Source organism: Momordica charantia (assembly GCF_013281855.1).
Source record: "Momordica charantia cultivar OHB3-1 chromosome 6 unlocalized genomic scaffold, Mcharantia_2.0 BLBB01000006.1, whole genome shotgun sequence".
In the NCBI taxonomy this organism is placed as follows: domain Eukaryota; kingdom Viridiplantae; phylum Streptophyta; class Magnoliopsida; order Cucurbitales; family Cucurbitaceae; genus Momordica; species Momordica charantia.
In genome coordinates, this window is record NW_028275164.1 from 4,249,239 (window position 1) to 4,273,880 (window position 24,642).

Genomic DNA, 24,642 nt, shown 5'->3' on the forward strand with positions numbered 1-24,642 from the left:
AAAAAGTGAGTTTTATTGTCATATAAATAAATAGAAATATTAATTTATAAATAAATAGCCAAGAGTTTAACGATTAAAGTGTTTATTTATTTTCTTATTTCTATTCTTCATGTTGTTGATAAAGCATAAATTCTTATAAGATTTAAAAGTATAAAGTATAATACTTTATTGTTTAGTGGAGAAGAATATAACTTAGAGGGATGCAAAGAAAAATATAATAGATAATTTTTTAGGGCACCATTCTGGTTTTTTTTTTTTTACTTTTGATTTTTAGTTAAATTAGGGTAATCAATTCAATTTTATGTTTTTTTTTAAATTCTACGGTAAATTTCAAAAATAAAAGAAAAGTAATTTTGAAAAATTTTTATTTTTCAAAATCGGATTTTTTTCTTTTAATACTCAATTTTTTTTCTTTCTCATATTTATCTTTAAAAAATTTATTTTTTATTCTCTTTTTTTTTTATTTCTAAAATCTCTCTACAAACTTTATTTTTCTGTCTAAAATTTTCATATTTTGAATATTTATTGTTATCTGTCTTTCTCCAAATTTTTCTATATTTTTCTTCTTTTTTTCCTAATAGACGGGTTTCATTTATCTCTCTAAAAATTTAATATTTTTCCTAATTTTTTCCTCTCTAAAATTTCATATTTTATAACTTTTCTTTCTCTTTGTTACTTTTCATCTTAAAATTATATTTTATTTTTTGGTTTAATTTTCTTTCACTAACTTAGAAAGATCTTTGTATTTATTTATTTTCTCTAAAAATTATATTTTGAATCTTATTTTTATCTCTAAATTTGTTTCCACTCTAATTTTTCTCTTTCTTTATAATTTCTTTTTTTTTTCTTTAACATATCTTTTCTCTCGACTTTAATTTTTTTCTCTAAAAATTTTATCTTTTTGTCTTTAACTTTTATTTCACTCATTTTTTTCTAAATATTTTTCTTTATTTCTCTAAAATTTATCTTTCAAAAGTTTATTTACATCTCCCTAAACTAGTATTTTCATGTCTCTACACAAATTTCCGCAGGGTTGGGTCCCAAAAATAGGAAATGCATGTTCTGACCTCGTCCACATCCCCCATTACATTTTTTAAATAATTAATGTATATTTATTACACTTTTTTATATTTAAATTCTAAAAATAATTAAAAACAATTATAAAACCAATAATTTTTCTCGAAAACATCTCTCGGACCCAATAACGAGGTGGAGACGAAGACTACAAATTTTCACGAGCACGATAATGGGAGAGAGCATCCTCACTCGCACCCACACCGTTGTCATATCTACTCTATATAAAAAATGTTCTCTCTAATATGTATTTTCAATTTTCTAACTTTTTAAAAACAAAAAACTAAAAATAGTTACCAAATATGTTTTAGTTTTTTGTTTTTTAAAATAAAAAATAAAAATTATTATCCAACATATATGATTTTTATTTTTTAAAAACAGAAAACCAAAAACTAAAAACAAAGAAAAAGTAAAAACAAAAAATTAAAATGGTTGTCAAAGGAAACTTTAGTTTTTTCTTTGTTTAAAAAAAAGAAAAAGAAAGGGCTGTCCAAATTTATTTTGTTATAACTTGAATATGAATAAACATAGGTCGGTTATATATTATGGCCGGTGTTTCGTTTTGGCATGGAAGTCGGCAATGGCGCTCTACATAAGAATCGCATGTCAATGGTGGGCCCACTCGTGTAATAATATATTTTTACATTATAGATTTTTATAACATAACAAATAAATACTGTTACAACACTTTTCAAAGTACTCGTAAATGTTCGTAATTTAGCCTATAAAATCTACGAAATGATTTTATTCCAGTTCCTCTTAAAACTTCACGAATTAAATAACTTACTAAATATCCTAACTTATGGCGTTTGTACCAACAAAAGCATTTTCTGTCAAAAGAAAAAAAAACGAAGCATTTTCTTTTTAAGAATAGACATTATAATTAAATATTTAAGGAGAAATGCGAGGGATGAGAACCAAATTTATAACAAGGATAGTTGTAAATATGACAAAAAAAAATAGTAAAATTAGCCAAATAGTAACTATATTTAGTTTTTTTTTCAAATATAGCAATTTAAAAAAAATGGAGGTCCAATTTTAAAATAATAATATATATCTGTAATATATTTGATTACTGATATATGTATGTGATATACTTATGATATACTAGCAATATGTATGTGATATACATTTGATATGCTACTAATATGAGTGTATGTACAATATGTATGTAATATACATCTAATATATTACTGATATGATATTAGTATCTGTTGATGCAAAGATTTGGCTTCCCTAGATTTCGCTAAATGTGCACCAATTCTCTAAATACAAAAAGGGATCGATGGATCAACGTGACCTGCAAAACAGATTGAAACTAGGATTGGTGTGGTTTACCACACGGGCTCCGATGCTTAAGTTAGTATCAAAAGTCGAGTGCAGAAAATAGGAAGTTCAGGCGTACCTTTTGGGGTTTGGTTCATCTCTTACTTATAGTCGTCCAATCTCGATCCCCTCCAGATTTGCCCTAGCCGAATCTTAAATCTCCAGGCTCGTTACTTCGTTGTCGGTTTTAGGTCGGATTGAGGATCAATGCGAGTTAATACAACTGTAACTGCACAATGGTCGGATGGACCGGGGGCCGTGAATGTCTCAGCGCCAAGGCCTGGTCGGTCGGGGGTCAGCTCGGGTCGCCGAATGCCAGCCCCCTTTTCCTGGCTCGTGCTTTCTTCTTGGGTTCCTTTCGGCCTCCCGTCGCTTGGTCTCTTCTTATCTTCCCATAACAGTATCTGATATACTACTTATATATTATTGATATGAATATATGATATACTACTTATATAATTGAAAATTTTTACAAAATTTTAAAAATATGTGACATATTTTGAAATACGTAAAATTTTTTTTTCTATCCACCATAATTTTTCTTTATAATATTTGTAAAAATAATACGATTAATATAATTTTGGAAAAGTCTAGTATGACCGACATCTATTGGTATCTATCACTAATATAGTCTTTAATTTTTTTTTTATTGTCGATTAGTGATAAACTATAATAAATTTTGGAAAAGTCTGGTATTACCGACATCTATTGGTATTTATCACTAATATAGTCTTTCATTTTTATTATTGTCGTTTAGTGATAAACTATAATATTGATATCAGATAGTGATATATATGAAGTATAAGTATTGAGATTGGGTTCATTACAATGCTATATTTACATGCTTGAAAACAATTTTTTTTTAGTACACAATGTTTGAAAACTTTAGTTAGTTTTATTATTAATTTGGACTATATTGTACCAAAAGTATTTTAAAGGCACCTGACCTTTCTCTGTAGAAAATAATAAAAAGTACTCTGTAAATTTCATTATAACAGTTACTGAAAAAGAAAGAATTAATTGATGAATTCTTTACCTTCACTCATAATTATTTGATGCGGCCAACCGAAGCAGAAGAAATATATCACATTTATTTCATACGAAAGCCGGTACGAAAGGGAAATTTATTAATACGACGGTGAAAAAAAAAATAATACGAATTATACATGGCGGTCAACGGTGGCGTCCACGTCATCCATCTTGGAGCTATCAGCTATGGCAGAAGTACGGGAAAACTGAAACTACTAACAAACGCAGGAAAACGAAGCTTGTTTTACAAAACAAAAACCAAAGCCATTTTGGTTTTGTAAAATTTCTGTATATTGACGCAGAAACGGAGGGAAGGGGAAAACTCCAGCTCAAACGTCTGAGCTTCTGCGAGAAAGGAACTGATAAAACGAAATCAATCGTCGGCAATCTTGATTTTGTGTGTGTGAATTTCGAGCTCCAATTGGAAGGATTACTTGACCGGTGACATGGCGTTGTTGCGGAAATTGTTCTTCCGGAAGCCACCGGATGGGCTTCTCGAGATCTGTGAAAGAGTTTACGGTACTGTATTTTTCTGTCTTCTCTCCTTTTTTGTGTTGATTAAATTCATCTTGTCTTCTATTACGGCCCTACTAGCGCGGATGTTCTCAGTCTCGATTGTCTCGATGACAAAGATGGATTCTATGGTGTATCAGCTTATTGTTTGCTTATTTTATGGTGTGAATTCGGTATCAGTACAAATGGAGAACGACATGGAAATACAATGGCGTTTGCAGATTTCATTTTCATATCTCTCAATCTTAATTTCCAATGCAATAAAGTGGAAGAAGCTAGGTGGTAGAGAAGGCCAAAAACTCAGCAGGAAACGTGTCACTGCTGCACTGGACGAATAGTTGAATGTTGCCTGGTTTTGGTTCATAATGTATTGTTTGATGTGATGTAACCTTAAAACCTGGATATAATCACGCGAGGATCATGGTTTTATCTCTATTAAGACGAGGTGGAAGGATGCTTGTACCTTTCTTTTTCCAGAGAAATTGAAATTGTACTTCTGAACGAGTTTTATCATCCTGAGAGTATTTCCATATTAGATTCTAATTTGAGACAAAGTTTCAATTTACTGATAGACATCTGCATTTTACATTGCAGTTTTCGATTGCTGTTTTACCACGGATGCTTGGAAGGAAGAGAATTATGAAGTTTACTTAGGTGGAATAGTTGCTCAACTCCGAGAACATTTAGCAGATGCTTCATTCTTGGTATTCAATTTTCGGAAATTAGAGATGCAAAGTCAGGTGGGTGATATCTTATCTAAGTACGATATGACCATAATGGACTACCCTCAGCAGTACGAGGGATGCCCAGTTCTGACAATGGAAGTGATCCACCATTTTCTAAGATCATGCGAAAGTTGGCTTTCCCTTGGACTGAATAATGTTTTGTTAATGCACTGTGAACGTGGTGGTTGGCCAGTTTTAGCTTTCATGCTTTCGGCACTCTTGATATATAGGAAACAGTATAGTGGGGAGCAAAGAACATTGGACATGGTTTATAGGCAGGCACCTCGTGAGCTTTTGCATCTCTTGTCTTCTGTGAATCCAGTTCCTTCTCAATTAAGGTATCTGCAGTATGTTGCAAGGAGGAATGTAGCCTTAGAATGGCCACCTATGGACAGAGCTCTCACTTTGGATTGTATCATTCTGAGATTTATTCCAAATTTTGATGGAGAGGGTGGTTGCCGTCCAATATTTCGAATATATGGACAGGATCCTCTCCTTGTCAGTGACCGAACTCCTAAAGTTCTGTATTCAACTCCAAAAAGAAGCAAAAATATCCGTACTTACAAACAGGTGATATGATTCATTCATTTGTATTGATCAGAATCACAGGTTAATGTAAAACAAATCTCTCTGTTATTGATTCCAGAAGCATCTTTTGTTTCTTTTCAAGTCATAAAGAGTTGATATTGTTAATCGATTGTTTTATTTCTAAAACATCATATCTAACCAAATTGGAAGGTTTGGCATTTGTGGCTGTAGTCTGGAACTAGAAACTGGACATTTAACATTCTTGTAAATGTTTGACCTGATTTTGTGCATCTTGACTTCTTTGTGCTGCTTCCCAATGTTACCACACAGGCTAGTATAGGTTCAAAATGACTTCCAACTTGATAATATACAATAAGTTTAAGTGCATGTGCAATGATCATAAGTGATTAGGCTTTTAATTTCTTCTAGTATTAAATGGTCTTGAATGCTCAGCTTGCCAAATCGGACACCCTTAATCCAATCGGAGATTTTTCTGATGACCATGATAAAGAATAACAATATCTTAATTTTTGGGGCTTTATAGTTTTGTGGTAACTGAACTATCTAAGGAATCAAATTAGAGCATGGATTTTATGATTTAATCTGCAAGAGAATTTGTTTCCTGTACATTTCCTATGCTGTCACCCTCCTTGCCCTAGTCCAACGAAAAGCTGATTCTCAGTTGAGTTAAATGATTTTTGTAAATACAGTTAGAATCTTCAATGTTATTATATGGTCAACCTTTTGTACACTGTTGCAGGCAGAATCAGAACTGGTTAAGATAGATGTTAATTGCCACATTCAAGGAGATGTTGTTCTTGAGTGCATCACTTTGCATGATGACATGGAACTTGAAGAGATGATGTTCAGAGCAATGTTTAATACAGCTTTTATACGGTCTAATATTTTAATTCTCAACCGTGAAGAGATCGATACATTGTGGAATGCTAAAGATAAATTTCCAAAAGTCTTCCGAGCAGAGGTCTGTCTCTCTTGTCCTGCCATGATTTTCGTCCCGCCATGATTATCTCGTAGTGCATCTCTTACTTGCATATGTTCTTTGATCATCAATTTAATGTAGATTATTTTCTCTGAGATGGATGCTGGAGCTTCTACTGTCGCGAGCGATATACTTTGCTTTGATGAGGAAGGTCTTCCCATGGAAGCATTTGCTAAAGTGCAAGAGATCTTTAGTCATGTGGATTGGTTAGATCCCAAAGCGGATGTGGCCCTTAATGTGCTCCATCAGATGAATGCCTTGAACATAAACCAAGATAAGTCGGACAACAATTCTCTTTGGAGTGCGCAAATGACTCCTTTACTTCAGTCTACAAGTCCCAGAAACCTTCAGCAGAAGAAGTCCACGTTGGAGAACAAAACCAAAATCCTAGAGAAGGAAGAATCTATTCGAACATCTAAAATTTCCCCGGATGCTGCTAAAACTGAACAGAACAATGAGTTACAAGCTACAGTAGTTGGCCCTCACCTGAGCAATCAATCTGCTTCAGGACGCCAACTGGTGCAAGATTCACCCAATTCACAGAGAAGAGATGGGACCTCATACAGTGCTTCAATTGGAAGCCATTCGTTACATGATTATGAAGGAGAAGCAGAGGTTTCTCATTTGAAAACTCAATCTTCAGCTCTTTCGAATGCAGCATTGGCGGTTTCCCTTGCACCTGAATCTCTTCAGAATAAAAGTGTCCTTACAAAAACAACACCACCGCCTCCTCCTCCTCTCCCCCAACTTCCCACGACTATTTCTTCTGCTGATTGTCTACTTCATCCTCCCCCGCCTCCAGCTGCACCACCACTCCCATCTAATAACTTTTCAACTCCAAGACCAGATAAATCATCGCTTACCAAGGAAATAGAAAGTCAGTTATCAACCATTAGCCCTCCACTATCTGTAACCTCTGCAATTAATTTCTCATTAGAGTCTTCTCCACCACCTCCTCCACCTCCACCTCCTTCTACACCTCCATTGAAGGAAACCATAGCGGTTAGAGTTAAAGCTTCTCCACCTACGCCCCCTCCTTTTCCTTCTACACTAGCTTCCTCTCCTAAAATTGCATCTTTAGTGCCTCAACCACCACCACCTCCTCCTTCTCCAATATCCACTGTAAATCATAAAATTTCATCCCCAATCCCTTCACCACCACCTCTTCCGCCTCCTCCAATGGTCATCACAGATCCCAAAATTTCCTCTCCAGTGCCTCCACCACCACCTCCTCTTCTTATGACGTCCACACAGGTTGAGAGTATTTCAACTTCTACATCTCTTCCTCCTCCACCGCCACCTCCTCTTCCTCTGATGTCCGGACAAGATGGAAGTACTTCAACATCTTCATCTCTTCCTCCACTGCCACCGCCTCTTCCATCCAGACAGGTTGGAAGTGCTTCAACATCTCCATCTGTACCTCCTCCACCGCCACCACCTGCTTCCACCACGGGCTCCTCCCCACCTGTTCCTTCTGCTCCCCCTCCTCCCACCCTTCCAGGGAAAGGGATTTCAAAATCTGGTGACCCGTTTCCTGGTTCTCTTGGCTCATCTAGGTCTTCCTCTCCCGTGCCACCAAGTATTTCTCCATCCAGTGGAAAGGGACGGAGTTTGTCACGCACTATAAGTTCAAGAACACATATAACCAAGAAACTGAAGCCATTGCATTGGTTAAAGTTATCTAAAGCAGTGCAAGGAAGCTTATGGGCTGAAACTCAAAAAACTGGTGAAGCTTCCAGGTATGCTAGCCCTTATTTCTAGAGAAGTTCTGAAATAAGTCAAACAATGCTTCTGGACCATTAATGTTAATATTTTGTTGTAGAGCACCAGAGATTGACATGTCAGAGCTTGAAAGTCTTTTCTCAGCGGCAGTTCCTGCTCCTGATCAGCAGAAGTCAGGTGCACGAGGCTCAGTTGGAAATAAATCCGAGAAAGTGCAACTGGTAATTTAATTAATCTAGCAGTTGATGCTGGCCATTCTCTACTTCAAAACCATTATAATTATTACCATGAATTTTATACAGTAGTTTTGCTGTGATGCTATCACGCCATATCCTGTAGTTTATGAATTGTTAATATAAAAACTATTATAACAGAATAAAGGGATGAATCTACGGAGAGACTGACAACACATCATACGAAGGATGCTAACAAATTAAATAACGAACCAAACCATGTAGACTAATGACATTCAGACAACATTCACAAGTTTTTTGCAAGAATGCTTACTCATAACAAAGGCTACTGCACAAGTCATAGTAATTGACATGTTCGCACAGAAATCCCAGACTCCCAACTAATGATGGTAATCACCTATCCAATGTTTAATAGATTCTTCTCCCTCACCTCTAGAGCCTTTTGCAGCATCCACTTGAAGAATCTTTTTTCAGAAATCATCCTCATGACTTCTGTAACTTTAAAACTTAGGCTTCAGACTTCAGTATAGTTGGCCATCAGAGTAAGGAGTTGAAATGATTGCACTCAATCCTAAAATAGCAACAATTATTATACTCCATTTTTTCCGATTTTTAATTTTCTTAAAAGATATGTACTTCTCTGAAGATGCTGGTGATGAAAATAAATGAAAGTTTTGTGGTTTTGTTGAAGACTAGTGATTTTACATGGAGACATAGAAGACTATCAGTATTATTCTTCAATAATTACATGATCAGAATATTTAAAAATGTCATTATTATTAAATCTAATCTGATATGTCTTGTCAAAAGACATTCATCGAAGAAATAAATTTTATCCGAAGAGCGCTCATCACCTTATGGACTGGGTGTAGTTTAAACAAATTTTTACATGGTTTCTAATTAAGCACGCAACTCTTTACTACTAGCATTCGCATAAAAGTGGCTACTTGATTTCATGCATGCTCACTTTTGAGACATCAGACTACATTTAATTTTGAAAAATAGAATTTAATAAATAAACTTCGAAAAGTTGAAGTGAGTTTTCGCAGGGCTAAAAGTTTCTCTCCTTTAAGCTACTTATATATTATCGTAGGTTATATATAGTATATCATAACAGATAATCGAAATGAATATTAGTAAAGGCGGCCATTTACGTTATTTAAACACTTGTAATGCCAAATATAATCGGCAGTTGTCTCATTAATTATTTCCAATTTTTGTCTGAAGATGGGATGGTTATATGAAATGGTCATTTTGGTTGATTATCCCATCAGTAGGCTGTTTGGTAACATTTTTGCAAAGCAAAAGTGGTAGTATGAATACACTTGCTTTCTTCTTCTCTCCTACCAGTTATAGTTCATATCAACCTTTTTAGGGATTCCATAACGTTATGTTTGATTACCTGATATTGTCACAGATTGATCACAGGCGAGCTTACAACTGTGAGATCATGCTTTCAAAGGTCAAGGTGCCTTTGCATGACTTAATGGTAAATTTATATTTAATTTGCTTATAAATTTTGTATATGTATATCTTCTAATGAAGGTAAGGAAAAAACGTTTCAATTATCTACTCATCATTGCTTCTTGTCATGGTCATAAAATGAATGATCACGATGAAACCATGGATCAATTATCTCTACCTTGTCATTTGGCAATGTTCTTGCAGTCCAAATTTTATTGGATTTTAAGATTCATCTTCTATGTTTGTTTGCTAGCTTATGGTTTGCATAGATGAAACAGAATGACAACTTTTTCTGGGCGATAACAACACTTGGTATTGGGTTGAGATGTTCGATTATTTTGATGATAGAGATGTTAATTTATTCATTATGCTACCTCTTTTGTTAGTTTGAATTGTGATGTAGCTCTTTCTTGTAATGTTTGATGTTTGTAGTTGAAGAGGATACCTAATTTATTTTTATTTTTCATCAATAAAATTTGTATTGTTAAAAAAATGCAGCTAATTATTATTGTTGATAGTTTCTCCATGCAGCGTATGCTCAATTTGGTTTGGTAATTTGTTCTTACTAATTAACCTTAAATAGTGTGCCTTCTTGGGTAATGTTGGCAGAGTTCTGTGCTTGACCTTGAAGATTCAGCACTGGATATCGATCAGGTTGAGAATCTTATTAAGTTTTGTCCCACAAAGGAGGAAATGGATTTACTTAAGGTTGGTGAATTATCAAAATTGGTAATCCTAGTAAACTTGAACCCATTTGTCTTTCTTTTAATATCTTATCAGTAAAGGCCTTGTTTTGCCGACATGAGCTTAGCTTAGCGGTAATTGACACATGTATACGACCAAGAGATCACGAGTTCGAATCTCCCACCTCTACTTGTACTAAAGAAAAAATGAATAAAATAAAATTTGTAGCCCCTTTGATATTTTAAAGGCCTTGTTCTCTCTCTCACTCTCGGTGAAGGCAGACTTGTTAATGCTAATCATTTAAGTATTTCTAAATTTGGGATAAATTCAAATGATAAATAGAATGATGGGTAATTAAAGCATGTAGTGTGAAAAATCAGAACCTTGATATTTTACGGTTAATACATTCTTTGCAAGTCACTTGCATGTTTATGTGCAGGGCTACAACGGAGAAAAGGAGAAGCTTGGAAAATGTGAACAGGTTTTTAAGGAAACTCTTTCAGCATTTCTTTACCTGAGGTTTTAATTGCTGCCCATTCATGGATGACATGCATATTACATGTTTGTATTATTAATACAAAAGCATGTAAAATTGCTTTTTTTCCACTTTTAGTTGAAAGTTTATTGTGGCTAAGAAGATAAGCAAATGCTAAATTGTCTCGAGGCAAGAGTTGGGTAAATCTAATTCATTTATAGATATTTAACACACTCCCCCTCACTCGTGGGCTATAATTGCACGAAGGCCCAACAAGTGGAAATTATAATAAGTGGGGTGGAAACAACAACACAGGAGTTGGACCTCCCACTCTGATACCATGTTAAGGATGAATAAACCACCACTTAATCCACAAGTTTAAGTTGATGGATTGGATAAATTTAATTCATTTATGGATATCTAACAATCTTGAAGGAGAGATGTACAAAAGCAATGACAAGGATGAGGTTTTTCTCAAAGATGAGAATCCTGTACTTTAAGTTATCCTGAAAAGAACAGAGGAATCATAGAATTATTATAAAAGCACTCAGGGATATTTTAACATGGTGATCTGCAATGTTTTGATTAACGATAGATAGGAAATATTAAAGTTGGGCTGAAAAATGTTTTTCCTTGCAAATTAGTTGGAAATTTAACTGTTCGACTTGGATAAATTAATTAAGAACTTATTTACTTTGTTGATTGTTTGTTAAGGTACTGTTTACACTTAGTTTTATATTGTTACAATTTCTTAAAGTACAAGAAATATTCTGCTTCCATTTGCTAATTCCTACTGGAAATGGACAGAAATCGGCCGTGAACTTTCTTAGTTCTTTGAAAGACTGGCATATTGTGTTGAATGGGGCCTTTTGGCTTCAGTTTCTTTGTTGTTAACCTTGTTTTCACCCTCAGATCACTGTTGTAGATACATTGAATTCAATTTTTCATGAAGTGATGTTTGAAAACTTTGCATTTCCATATTTCTTTTCCTCTCCACTCTCTCTCATTTTAGTTCAATCTGCATTGCTTATTAAATTTGAGGATAACATTATTTTTCTTACCCTTTTTTTTGGGGTTTGGTCTATGAATTTGGAGCTGATAAATGCTCTAATATTCCTCACAGTTTTTCTTAGAGTTGATGCAAGTACCTCGTGTAGAATCTAAACTTCGAGTTTTTTCATTCAAGATACAGTTCAGTTCTCAGGTGGATTGCATTACCTGCCACACACACATTCAGACACATACTGAAGGTAGTTATTAACCAGCCCTCTTGAATTGTAATGCAGGTCACAGATCTTAAAAAAAGCCTGAACTTTGTTAACTCTGCTGCAGAAGAGGTAATCTCTGCTCATGGTTCTATGACATGATCTTTTGTATCTTTGCTAATGCTCTTATTTCAGATAAAAAATTCAGTCAAGTTCAAGAGAGTCATGCAGACAATACTCTCTCTGGGAAATGCTTTAAACCAGGGAACAGCAAGGGGTTAGTTGATGTTGCATCCAATACTCTCTGAATGCAGCATATCATATCTATTCATTTACCATCATGAAAACTGTACATCAATTAACTGAACATTTTAGGGTCCGTTTGATAACCATTTCGTTTTTGGTTTTTAGTTTTTTAAAATTAATGTTGTTTGCTAACCAATTCAATTTTCTGTACTAATTTGTAATCTACTTAGTTTTTAAAAACAGATTTCTTTTTTTCAAAATCTAATTTTTTTTCTTAATACTCAACTTTTGTTTTATTTCTCATATTTTCTCTAAAAAAATTTTCTCACTCTAAATTTTTTTTATTTCTAAATTTCTCTCTATAAAATTTATTTTTCTCTCTCTAAAATTTTCTTACTTTGAATCTTTATTATTATTTGTCTCTCTCCAAATTTTTCTATCTCTATGTATTTTTATTTTTTATTCTATTAAATAAATTTCTCTCTACAAAATTTCTTTTTGTCTCTCTAAAATTTTCGTACTTTGAATATTTATTATTATTTGTCTCTCTCCCCAAATTTTTCATAGCTATGTATTTTTATTTTTTATTCTTTTTCTAACGGATCGGTTTAATTTCTCTCTTTAAAAATTTAATATTTTTCGAACTTTTCTCTCTCTAAAATTTCGTCTTTTATAACTTTTCTTTCTCTTCCTAATCTATTTTTCCATCTTCTTTTCTTGTTCAATTTTCTTTCATGGGAAGTTTTATTTATCTCTATATTTATTTATTTTCTCTAAAAATTATATTTTGAATCTTGTTTTTACCTAAAAATAGGAAAAACATGTCCGAACCTTGTCCTCGATTCCACCTTTTAAAATAATTAATATATATATTACGTTTTTTTATTTTTTTTAATTCTAAAAATAATTAAAAAAAATTATAAAACCAATAATTTCTCTCGAGAACATCTCTCATACCGAAGAACGAGGTAGAGGGGGGATACAAAATTTTCACGGACACGAGAATGGAGGATAGCATCCTCACTCGCACCCACACCATTGTCATCTCTACTCTACGTAGAGTTTTCTCTTTTATTTTCAATTGTCTAACTTTTTAAAAACAGAAAACTAAAAATGGTTACTAAACATGTTTGATTTTCTGTTTTTCAGAAACAAAAAAACAAAAAATGGTTATCTATGATTTTTGTTTTTTAAAAACCAAAAACCAAAAACTAAGAACATAAAAAACGAAAAACAAAAATGGTTATCAAACGGGCCCTTAAAGTTCTTGTTTTTCAATCATAAATAATTTAAAATTTTAACTTCCAGCGGAGCCTCAATATTTTAATCTGAACTTCCTGTGTTCTTTTGCTTCCTATAAACCTCTTTCAGAATAATATATTTAACTAAATTATGTGAAGTTGAGTTTGCTCCCTTCCACTTTTCTCTTATTTTATTTGTTATTTCAGTGGTAAGAATACTACACTCCATGCTAATTGAAATATTTCTTTTGTAATAGTCTTGCTGACTTCACCTATTCGTGGTCGTCCGTTTCCTTTTAGGCTCTGCTATAGGATTTAGGCTGGATAGCCTTCTTAAACTGACAGACACTCGTGCAAGAAACAACAAGATGACTCTAATGCATTATCTTTGCAAGGTGCAACTTATACTGTTTATTTTTCTATCAGCATGATTTATATTTTGTTGGTTTTCAACTTTACATTGACTATCAGCTGTCGAGGACTATAAAATACATATGGGCTTTTATATACTGTCAACTAACGATAAGCATCTGTGATATGTATCTGACATTTTAGACACCATTTTTTCCTTTGTAAAAGCCTCTATGACACTGTCACCTTGTTGTTGGTTTGACTAGAGATGTTGAAAACATGCTACAAATTCAGGCATGAGTGTATCCGAAATTGCACACTGCTTGCTTGCTAAGGAGGTCCCATGTCTCTCCCAATACATGAGGGTGGGCTGAAACTTACATTTACTGTATAACTTTGACCCAAAATGAAGAGAGACACAAGAAAAAGTTAAAAAAAAAGGGGAAAAAAAAGAACAAATGGGTTGGATGAGCTCGACGCCATCTCTAAGATAATAGAGAATGGATGATAACCACACCTAAAACCAGTAATAGGGGGGACAAGATCAATGGAGTGGGTTATGGGCGTTTAAAATTACGGTGATGCTTGGATTTTCAATTTTAGCATCGGTAATTACAATTTAGAGGTCGTCATGAGGATAATAATACCATTGAAGTGTTTCCATTGTCAATCTTAAGCTCCGATAGGGCAGTGGTAGGTGGTTATTGGAGAGAAGTAAGCCTCTTGTGTGCTTACTGCGTAGTATTCCAGTGTAACTTTACTCTAATGTAGTAATATATTTCAGCGCATCTTTTTTTCTATGATCTTCAATCTCAAGTTCAGATCCCTTTCCATCTATCATTGAGAACAAATAGTGATTGGCGTAGTGTAGCATACTGGAACCAGTCTGTTAAGTTTATTATGTGTCGAAGTGTAGATACTTTCTGACAAACTGCCAGAAGTTCTGGATTTTTCTCAAGATCTTGCAAGCTTGGAGCCTGCATCAAAGGTGTTATCTCATCTGTTGAACTTGGATTTTGTTTGTATATGTGGTGGGGAGGAGAAGGGAGGTTGTCTCCTTTACTGAGGCACAATTTCTATCCAGGTACAATTGAAGGTTTTGGCAGAAGAAATGCAAGCAATAAGCAAAGGGTTGGAGAAAGTTGTTCAAGAACTGTCTACATCTGAAAATGATGGCCCTATATCCAATAACTTCAGAAAGGTACTCTAGCTCACTAATTTAGTATACATTTTTTCTACCACTGCTCAGCTAATCATTCATGATTCAATAATTGGAAATGATCACTGACTCTGATTCATGGGATCTAGGTGATATTGTTTTTAAGAGGTTTAACTAAAGAAGTTATCTAAATGGTAGTAATAACCTCAAGTTTAAGTTATCTTAGATCCCTCTTTACTATGCACCATGGCTTGAACGTTTTCGGTGATTTTGGTTAAGTTTTGATTGTGCAATTTTTATTCCATCTTTTTTAGTTTTTTTTTTTCCATTTATTTGCAATGCATGTATCTTAATTAACAAACTGTATCACAGAAGGTCTGGTTTTCTAGTGGAAACAACTAAATTCTTTTTATCAATTCTCTTAGATCAAGAAGAACTCTGTCTCAAGTTATTTGCACCATTGGTTGAGGTGAGGGTAGTCAGCTTGAATTGCTATCTACCCTTAAAAGTTCACAGCCTAGCTTGAGTAACTTGGTTTCAAGTAAAGCATGCGGCAAATCGGGTGTACGACATAGTTTTTAATCTGTTCTTAAAAAGTTGTCAGCATTAATGGAAAACAAAGACATATTGCAGAAAAGTAATTTTTTATGAGAGATTCCTTCTCTAAAATGATAAAAGAAAGTCGTTCATCTAATATGCTTATATTCCTTGAGCTGGAGAACTTCTGGTGTCATTTGGCCATTACATTTATGCTTATATCTGAAGTAATAAATATTGAATGTCGTACCCCATTCCATGTAATTTTTTCTTTTGTTTTTTGACATGGAACCATTCAGCAATTCCATGTATCAATCTTTATCATTTTGAAGATAATTTTTATTAGTGCTATCTTGATTTTATCTCCCCTCCTTGTGATTCAGGTTTTAAAGGAGTTCCTTCGTTTTGCTGAAGCTGAAGTGAGAACTTTGGCTTCGCTGTACTCTAGCGTGGTAGGTGCTGCTTCTCGATGCATCCATTCAATCTATAATCGTCCAGTTGCATTAGGTTATTGCTTATGCGGAACTTGATATACTTTGCAGGGTAGAAATGTAGATTCTTTGATTCTTTATTTTGGAGAAGATCCAGCTCGCTGCCCCTTTGAACAAGGTATTTGTTCATCATGAGTAAAAAAGTGTAGGAGCATTAGCAAGAAGCAGCTGTCTGGATTACTCCTTTCAGTGTCATTGTTGATCTAATTCTGTTTCCGTTAAATTTCTACTGCAGTTATGTCAACATTATGCAACTTTGTGAGAATGTTTAACCGAGCCCACGAGGAAAACTGCAAGCAGATTGAGCTTGAAATGAAGAAAGCAACTGAAAGCGAAAAATCAAAGACGGGGCACTTGCATAAGAAGACAAGACGATTGTCACACTCCCAAATTGAGATTGGCAACGTCAAGTAAGTTGTTGTGTCGTGCCGTAACTCAGTTCCTTCAAGCAAGCCCTCCAGCTCTACAGACATCTGACATAAATAATTAGTTTAAGCGAGTGATTATCTGCTTGTTGATGTTGAGAGAGGAGTGCATCACATACCTCAGAATGATATAAGTTAATTTGTCCTCCTGAGGTAATATTCTTGACCCAATTTACTGGCGCTTTCGTCTACCCACCTCCCATATTGATAGCTTCGTCTCTCTCGGTGTAGTTAGCGCGATTTTTTAGCTTTAACACAGCTGATTGATTCCATTATTTGCACTGCAGCAATGCTGGCAGATCATGCTTTATCCTGTTGTTCAATGGGCTGAACAGAGCTCTGCTTGTACCGAAACTGAACAAATTATTTTGTGTACATAATTGTAGCAAAATAATAATACAGGGGATAGAAGTAGAAGTAGTCATCTTTCGAGGTTGCTCTATAATTTGAAGATCCCCTGGTATTCTTTAATTGGGCAAATTTCATCCAAATGTGTATTTATCTTACCATTTTGAGAAATTTTTGAGTTGTGTTATGCTATGTGCACCTTAGTTTTTGCTCAAATTTCTCTCAGGGCTCAACTCGCTTACTCTTTTATACCACATGTTATATGTCGTCAAATAATTGTTCCTTAATTGTATCAATATATAAGTAATAGTGTAATGATATGGATTAAATATAGGCATTTTACATACATTGTTGTTGGTATATTAGAAGGAAAAAAAAACCTAAATTGAGAAGATATTATAATCATAATTTGTTATTTAGCTCATATATAAAATAGAAATAGTGATAAGAAGAATATTTGCATATTTGTCCAATTGTCCTCGATTTTTGTTAGCAGAGTATTCATTTTGACATCAATTGTTAAGATTTGGGGTGGATGGTAAGGCTAAATTCTATAATTATAATTATAGAATTTGTAACGTGTTCGAGAGTTATAAAGTTTGTGTAAGTTCCAGGGTTCAAAATGTCGTTCGACATATAGCATGTCGACGTAGACATAGGGGGGAAAAGTCGATTTTTCCCCCATGTCGAAATGTCGACATGTTTTTTTTTCTCTTCTTCTTTTAATGTTATTTTATTTTCATCATCTTCCTACTATGTCACTACAGTCTATAATTCTCACATTCGAATTTTAATACCGTATAAAATATAACTAATAAGATTTGGAATTTGCTTTATTGATACTTTCTAATCCAATCTAATCCTTACTTACATAATTGAACAATATATGTGAAATATTGACATATATAAAGATCGAAATAATCTTAGAATTTTTAAAAAATAAAATATTACTATATACAAATAGTGGTGAAACATGAAGTAGAATAGGTAACTTGATTAATACAAAAAAGATATCATAGTTTTCCCCGGTCATCCTAAAGTTTTGAAGGTAGTTGCTCATTGAATATGAAGCACATATGGATCTCATTGGATAATTTGATTGGAAAGTTGGATTGATGATTGATTCGAAAATGTGTTTGAAAAATGTGTAAATTCAAATTTGAAAAGAGAAGTAGGTACAAATTAATTAGAATTTAGAAATGTGTTTGGAAATCAAGTCGGTAATTATCTCATTTCTTAATGAATCCTATTATGAAAAAACACAAATGACAAATAATTTCCATCGATCTTTATTAAAGAAACAAATATTTTTTCGATATTTCCATCGACATCGACATTTTCACATAAAATGATTATATTCTTATGGTTAAATGTGATCAATTATAGGCTAATTAAACTACAATTCAAGTTTTATTTGCTAATTCAAAAAATTTCCATCAAATTCCACAATTTCCATTATTTTTTTTCGAAATATCCATCGATATCGACATACCCGTAAAATTGGGACCTCGATTTTTTCATCGACCTCGACATTTTGAATACTGGTCAGTTCAAGCATAATTAAATAGATAAAATATTTTCATAATTGTTGAACTAAAAATATAATTATGGATAGTTTCATTAAAATATTATTGAACAAAAAATTATTACAACTTGCTGGATTTTTTTTAAAATATGCTTTCTATTTCCTGTTATACATAACTATTTTTTGTTTTTGATAAAGCTGTTATACATAACTACCTTTTTGATAAAGTTATGGATAGATAAATACATTCATAAAATATAATCTTTATTGTGAAACATACACGTATATATATAGATATGTCTTCGTGTGTGTTAAATATTGATGTAGAAATTTTGCCTGACCGGCACTTCAAGTTAGAATCGGATGTTGAGGGGGTGTTTGGTTCTTTCTTTTCGAAACGGAGAATAGGGTTTGTTAAGACAAACTATATTTGTTTCACAGTTTTATAAATCTAGGTTTGCTACCTATTCCATCCTAGGTTGCTACAGTAAATACTCTTCCACCCCTGTTTACTACGGTACTTTATCACTACTCCTCAAGTTGCTACACTATTTTATCATTATTATTTTAAATTGTTACATTGTATATTTTATCTTTTTCTCTCCTCTAAAATGCATTAACTTTTTTATAAAATATATTAGTTCTAATTATAATTTTAATAATAAAAAAGCAAATGAAATTAATTAAAATTGCAAGCGACAAAAAAATTTTAATCGTAAACTTTATGATCGGAAGCTAAAATTGAAAATGAAGAAAGTAGCCAAATCGAGTTAATTTATTTGATCGGTTGGAACTATAACGGTAGCTTAGTTCAATTTTCTTAAACTTATATGCCAACTTTGACAAAAACCAACTTAATCATTTCATTTATACCTCTTATAAACTTAGAGAAATTACAATGATAAATTTATATCCAATAATTTAACTTGAAACAATATATGTAATAATTTATGTATACACTTTAGTCACACTTCGAAAAATATTTTAAAAAATCAATAACAAAACTAATTAAATATTTATTTCACACAATAATTATTCAAAAAGAATTAAGATTAATAATTCTATTGAAAATAAATTATTCATACTCAAAATATTAGTTACTAAATAAATATTATATTTTAAAATAATCTAGACTGTTATATTTTAAATTCAAAATTTAAAACACCCATATAATCTAATAAATTTATTTCTCTAAATCTATAATTTTATCAAATTATTTTTACTAGTGCAATGTAAAAGTTAAATTAGCGTAATTAATTAAAGAAATGTATTTTATACGATAAGTGAAGTTAACTATTTTGATTAGTTTGTATTGAAGTTAATAACTTTTAAATAATTATTATTTAAAACTTTGACGTTTTAATCAAATATAATATTAGCTATGTAGAAAAAGAAAAAAGTAGTTAAGTTTAATGAAAATTTTGTTTTTAATTAGTAAATAAATTAAGTTAGCATATCAAGAAATGAAAAAAAAATTAAATAAACTATTAATAACAATTATTTTGTGGTAAATTACATGTTGGATAAATTTGTATAAAAAAATTATTGAAAAAGAAGAGCAGACTGTGTGTTAATTTTTTTTATTGATATTGAAAGGTATACTTCCTCATTTCATATTAAAACATAAGTTTTAATTTAATTTTAATTATTTCAATACATGAACTATCTATTATTTATTATAAATTCAAAATCTACCGATAAACATAATTTTAATAACCTTAAGTTTAACAAAATAGTATCCAAACACAAGTTTAAAAAATCTAGACTTAACAATCCTCAATCCAGACTTAATAAACCTAACAACCAAACGTCCACTTAACAAAGTCAGACTTAACAACTCATACTTTATAAACTAAAGTTTAACAAACCTCCTCAAACGGAGGAACCAAACACACTCCTGAAAGTTGTACGGTTAAGAGTAAGGTTATTTTGCATACCTCTAAAGTTTAGTGTCTTTTTCTATTTATAGGGTTCTTCGTACTCCTAAGAAACCTAGCTTTCTCGAACTTCAAAGTAGATATTGTCGTGGACCAGACGTCGGGTGGAAAAGGTTATTGGTGCGTTATAGAATCCCACGAGGTCAAGACATTGGATAACTAGAACTTGTTGACTAGTTGTGGGTCAAGTCCTCTGCTTCCAGTGAGCTTTTCGGATTTAGGTCTCTTTTGTCCTCTCTTCTAGTTCGAGCCCATATTTATTTTCTAGTTTACGTGTCAATTCGACTTTATTTATCCATAACAATAAACATTCTACTTTACATACGGAACCGTTTTTAAAATGGTTATATTATAGACTATCAAACCATACTAAAAGGGGATTTGAAAGTTTATTTTACGAAGAGAGATTAGAAACGAAATATTCCACCCAGCCCTCAATAAGAAATTTGAATTCCCGCTCTCAAAATTTATATAGAAAAATAAAAATACACCCAGCCCGATTCGGACTAGCCACTAATTTTCTTTAGGAAAAAAGAAAAAGAAAAAAGAAAAAGAAAAGGAAGAAGACGAAATTATAAAATGATCCGCCGGTTATATACGGTATAAAACCCCCGTCATTTGATCTTCTTCCTTCGCTGCCACGTCACCGAATGCAACTGTCTTGAGGAGAGAGCATTTGCTTTGCTTCATTCCAATGGCAGAGCTGCAGGAGTGAGGACCACTGCTGCACAGTTCGTTTCATATTCCGCACAATCTGAATATCTTTCTTGATTCATCTGTGTGTAGAGCGGCGAAGAATCTCAGAAGGTTTCATTTCTGTCATTTTGTTTTATATCTCTGTTCTCTGCTTGTATTCTATTGTTTTCGGTTCTTTAATCCTATTCCTCGTCGTTTCTTCTCCCTCACGGATTCGTCTACATGAGCTCCATGCATAGCGTATGAGAAACCACTTGTTTGAGACGTTTCATGCATTTTTTTGTATACGGTAAATGAACTTTCTCTTTGCTTTGGATGTTATGAACTTCCCGTGGATGAAGTAGACTAGTGGTTTGTAAGCATTGTTCTTAGCGATCGGGAGAGAAAACTAGATCAGCGGATGTATTTGAAGACGACCATTTCGAACATTTTTCTTTGGCGGACTAGTGTTTGGCTGCTCAGAAATACAAAAAAGAGTAAGGGAAAAAAAGAAGAAGCCTAAACATGGAAATATTAACATTATTTTTTAATGGAACCAGCCTGAAAAGCTTTTTGGTTGCTTCCCCGATCCTTTCGGAAATAAATCTACCGTAGGCTTTTGCTTTCCGATTTTCTATTAACTCTCGGATGTTCTTGCGGAGATTTTCTTCAGTCCTGGACATGTACTAATAAATAGTTATTTCTACTATTGTTGTAGGAAACAGAATACTTAGAAACAGAAAATAAACTTAGTTCGTGTTATCGATTCATTTGTATTGGTTTTTTTACTTGATTTAGTCGGTTCTCAGGAACTAAACTCGTACACTGTGCATAAGGTTTGAGAAGCTTTACTTCTCTATTTTCGTCCTGGTAGATGAGATTTGAGGAACAAAATGATCCATTGAGTTGTCGAATTTTGTTTTCTCATTTTTTGCCTTCGAGTGGAAGCAATAATGTAATGCCAATAAATAACCGGAGTTACTGATACCCTTTTTCTTGCCTTATTTGAGTTATACTGGTTTATTCTTTGTTTGGGAGGGGCATAAAATAGGCAGAGCGGAAAACAACTTTATGGTAATTTCTTTAGTTAGCAAACTATATCTTCATGCTTATCCCAATTAGTATTTGATCAGTAGTGCTTTTATTTTCCTGATAGTGATGATGATGTGGAAAATGGGAATTTAGAACAGATATTATTTCGGTTTAGATTTTTATAGATGTGTGCTACTTGTGAAATTTGAAGCTTAGATAAGCACGTCATGGAGCATTTTTCCCAAAGCTTTTACTTCCATCTACTGTGCATCACGTACTGATATTTCAATGTCGATGTGATTTTTTCCTTCACACATGGGTATAATGTTCTTTATCCATCAATTTATGTGTTCATGGTTATTTAATCTATTTCTAAAATTACGTTTTCAATGTCAGCACATGGACATTCTCAGCATCAAGAATGGTGATATTCCCTTTGACATTTTATCCTGGTTGCCAACGGAGACTCTTCTTGAAATGAGGTGCGTTTCTAAAGAGTGGTATCAACTTATTTTAGACCGCTCATTCGTACAGGAACAGTTTCAGAAGACCGGATTGACGTTATCAGGTTTCATCTTTCAAGAGAACTACCAATCATGTATTGACGATATAAGAACATTTAGCTATATTTCAGTAAATGCAGATTCTAAGGTGCATAAAATGGTCATTGATTTCCTGCCCGAGGATGTTGTTATTTTGGCATCCTGTAATGGCCTTGTTTGTTGTAGAAGTTGCTTCCCTACACAGCACCCTACAATCTATGTCTGCAATCCCTTCTTCAAGAAATGGGTAAGTTTTGAAGTGCCTCAGCTGGACAAAAGAAGCAACATTGCTCTGGTATTTGATCCCATTAGGGACCCTATCAACACGTCGACAAATTTCAAAATAGTAAGAATTCAGCAGTTAGAGAATGAACAAGAGGAAAGGTACTACACGTTTAAAACATACTCTGCAGAAACAGGAGCCTGGAAGGAATCGAATGAAGTTTGCTATTCAAATGGCAATTTGTCCAAGAACAAAGGCATTTATGCTAAAGGGACCTTACATTGGCTTACTGATTCGGATCAGATCCTTACATTTGATACGGAGAAAGAACTGTCTCTCTTAATTCCATCTCCAATTCCTGCCATGGAAGTTTTCATCAACGTCCCTGGAACATGCATAGGAGAATCCAAGGGCCTACTGCATTTCATCATGATCTGCGAATATGGAATTATTGTATGGTGTCTGGAAGACTATTTTGAGACAAAATGGATGCTCAAACATTCAAAACGGCTCCAAGTGATTGAGGAAGAGAACCCAAAGATGTTTTTCAAACTATACAACAGCACGCAACATAAAGTGGTTAAAGGTATGGATCCATGGATAAATCCCATAGCATTTAAAGATGAGGTTCTATTGATGAGGGTGTATGGAATTTTCTATTCATACCACACTGAAACAGGCAAGGTGGTGGAAGTTTGTTCGCTTAACAGTTTGGGTCCAAACCCCTGGGCTGATCCTTCAGTGCTTCCTTATTCCTTGAGCTTGGTTCCCTTGGACGTTTCTCCCTCAAAATCCGACTCAAATAGCAGCAGAAATCCCAGCTAGAACTAGTAAGCTACTGATGTTTTCCCTTTTGGAGAACTAGCTTTCTTTTCCCTGATTTTGTAAATGGTTTTGAGGGGATAGAAAATAGACTGGAAACGAGCTTTTCACTCTTTTGATTGGAATACAATGGGGTAGTTTTTTGGATACAAATAGTCAAAATTTTAGGCTACAAATCATTTTTTTGTTGCTATGCCAACCATGGCGTGAACTATCTAGCAAGTTATTTTCCCTTCTTTGATATTGGGAAGTTATATGAATTGTTCAAATGACAGATTTACTGATTACACGAGCTCTATTTACGTCAGAATATCTAAAAGTGTTCCTTTAATTGTTTTCTATTATATAATCATCGTTTTTGTATGGTTCTATAAGTAACAGTTCTCCTGCGAATGGCAAAATCTGGATTCCTTTATCTGCACAAGTTCAGAACTTCTTTTGAAGTGCCAAACTTTTGGCAGGGAATGAGTCTTGAGTCTCTTGACATTGAGGTAAGCCTGGTAAGTTCACATTTACTAGTATTTCAATTCGTTGATTGCTCTTTCTAATCTTAAGCGAGGCTTGCAAGTTCATGGCAGCAGTTACTGGAGTAAATATTTGTGTTTGGAAATTCCTGCGTCATATGCATATCACGAATTGATTAGGATATTTCCATATGGCATTTTAAAGCCTTTATCTCATCTCATGAAGTTGCTCAGTTAACTTACAAAAAGTTGTTTTGTTCTTTTCCAAGGTGAAAGACGACATGCTTCAGACTGAAAAGTTAATTTGCGTCTTCATGAGGTAACATTCTCAACCCTGTTCTGAATTCGTAGCTCTCTCTCTCTCTCTCTCTCTCTCTCTCTCTCTCTCTCTCTCTCTCTCTCTCTTTTAATTTAGTAGATTCTTAAACATTACTTTTTTTCCCAAGAAAATGCAAATGCTCTGTCTTTGTCCCATATTTTGAGATGCCAAATGAGGTCGGATGGATCAAGATTTTCCAATCGTTTTTTAATTTCGAATTCTATCATGGCCAAATTGAAGATTTTCCCCGATCAAATAACTGAAATGTTCTAAAAAATTTGCCATCTTTGAATCTGAGAGGTAACCCGTAGGATTATAATTAGCATTTGGGGGAAGTAGCAAAGATAAAATTTAAAGCTCAATGTT

General features: G+C 33.5%; 2 protein-coding genes across 5 annotated transcripts; both read left to right on the plus strand.

The window, feature by feature from the left end:
• Nucleotides 1-3,600: 3,600 nt before the first annotated feature.
• LOC111007003 (formin-like protein 13) lies at nucleotides 3,601-16,953 on the plus strand. 4 transcript variants are annotated; one of them, XM_022279132.2, is made up of 18 exons: nucleotides 3,616-3,948; nucleotides 4,537-5,237; nucleotides 5,956-6,177; nucleotides 6,277-7,934; nucleotides 8,018-8,138; nucleotides 9,529-9,600; nucleotides 10,185-10,283; nucleotides 10,699-10,740; nucleotides 11,858-11,938; nucleotides 12,021-12,071; nucleotides 12,135-12,216; nucleotides 13,727-13,821; nucleotides 14,694-14,765; nucleotides 14,862-14,978; nucleotides 15,857-15,925; nucleotides 16,016-16,082; nucleotides 16,200-16,542; nucleotides 16,677-16,953. In XM_022279132.2, exons 1-17 carry the CDS (start codon nucleotides 3,876-3,878, stop codon nucleotides 16,376-16,378), a joined length of 3,801 nt encoding a protein of 1,266 aa, XP_022134824.1. In that variant the 5' UTR covers nucleotides 3,616-3,875; the 3' UTR covers nucleotides 16,379-16,542; nucleotides 16,677-16,953. The 4 variants fall into 4 exon arrangements, with proteins under 4 accessions (XP_087981503.1, XP_022134827.1, XP_022134826.1 ...); XM_022279134.2 differs by lacking the exon at nucleotides 11,858-11,938 and having other exon boundaries at nucleotides 3,615-3,948; XM_022279135.2 differs by lacking the exons at nucleotides 14,862-14,978; nucleotides 15,857-15,925; nucleotides 16,016-16,082; nucleotides 16,200-16,542; nucleotides 16,677-16,953 and having other exon boundaries at nucleotides 3,606-3,948; nucleotides 13,684-13,821.
• Nucleotides 16,954-22,315: 5,362 nt separating this feature from the next.
• LOC111006988 (F-box protein At5g49610-like) lies at nucleotides 22,316-24,642 on the plus strand. The gene is made up of 2 exons (XM_088125943.1): nucleotides 22,316-23,984; nucleotides 24,227-24,642. Exon 1 carries the CDS (start codon nucleotides 22,384-22,386, stop codon nucleotides 23,494-23,496), a length of 1,113 nt encoding a protein of 370 aa, XP_087982069.1. The 5' UTR covers nucleotides 22,316-22,383; the 3' UTR covers nucleotides 23,497-23,984; nucleotides 24,227-24,642.

What these genes read in the sequence shown, in the direction of transcription:
- LOC111007003 (XM_022279132.2), top strand. Translation starts at nt 3,876, where the DNA reads ATGGCGTTGTTGCGGAAATTGTTCTTCCGGAAGCCACCGGATGGGCTT. An exon ending in AATCCGAGAAAGTGCAACTG is followed by an intron (nt 8,139 to 9,528) that starts GTAATTTAATTA and finishes ATATTGTCACAG; the next exon opens with ATTGATCACAGGCGAGCTTA. An exon ending in TTAACTCTGCTGCAGAAGAG is followed by an intron (nt 12,072 to 12,134) that starts GTAATCTCTGCT and finishes CTCTTATTTCAG; the next exon opens with ATAAAAAATTCAGTCAAGTT.
- LOC111006988 (XM_088125943.1), top strand. Translation starts at nt 22,384, where the DNA reads ATGAGGTGCGTTTCTAAAGAGTGGTATCAACTTATTTTAGACCGCTCA.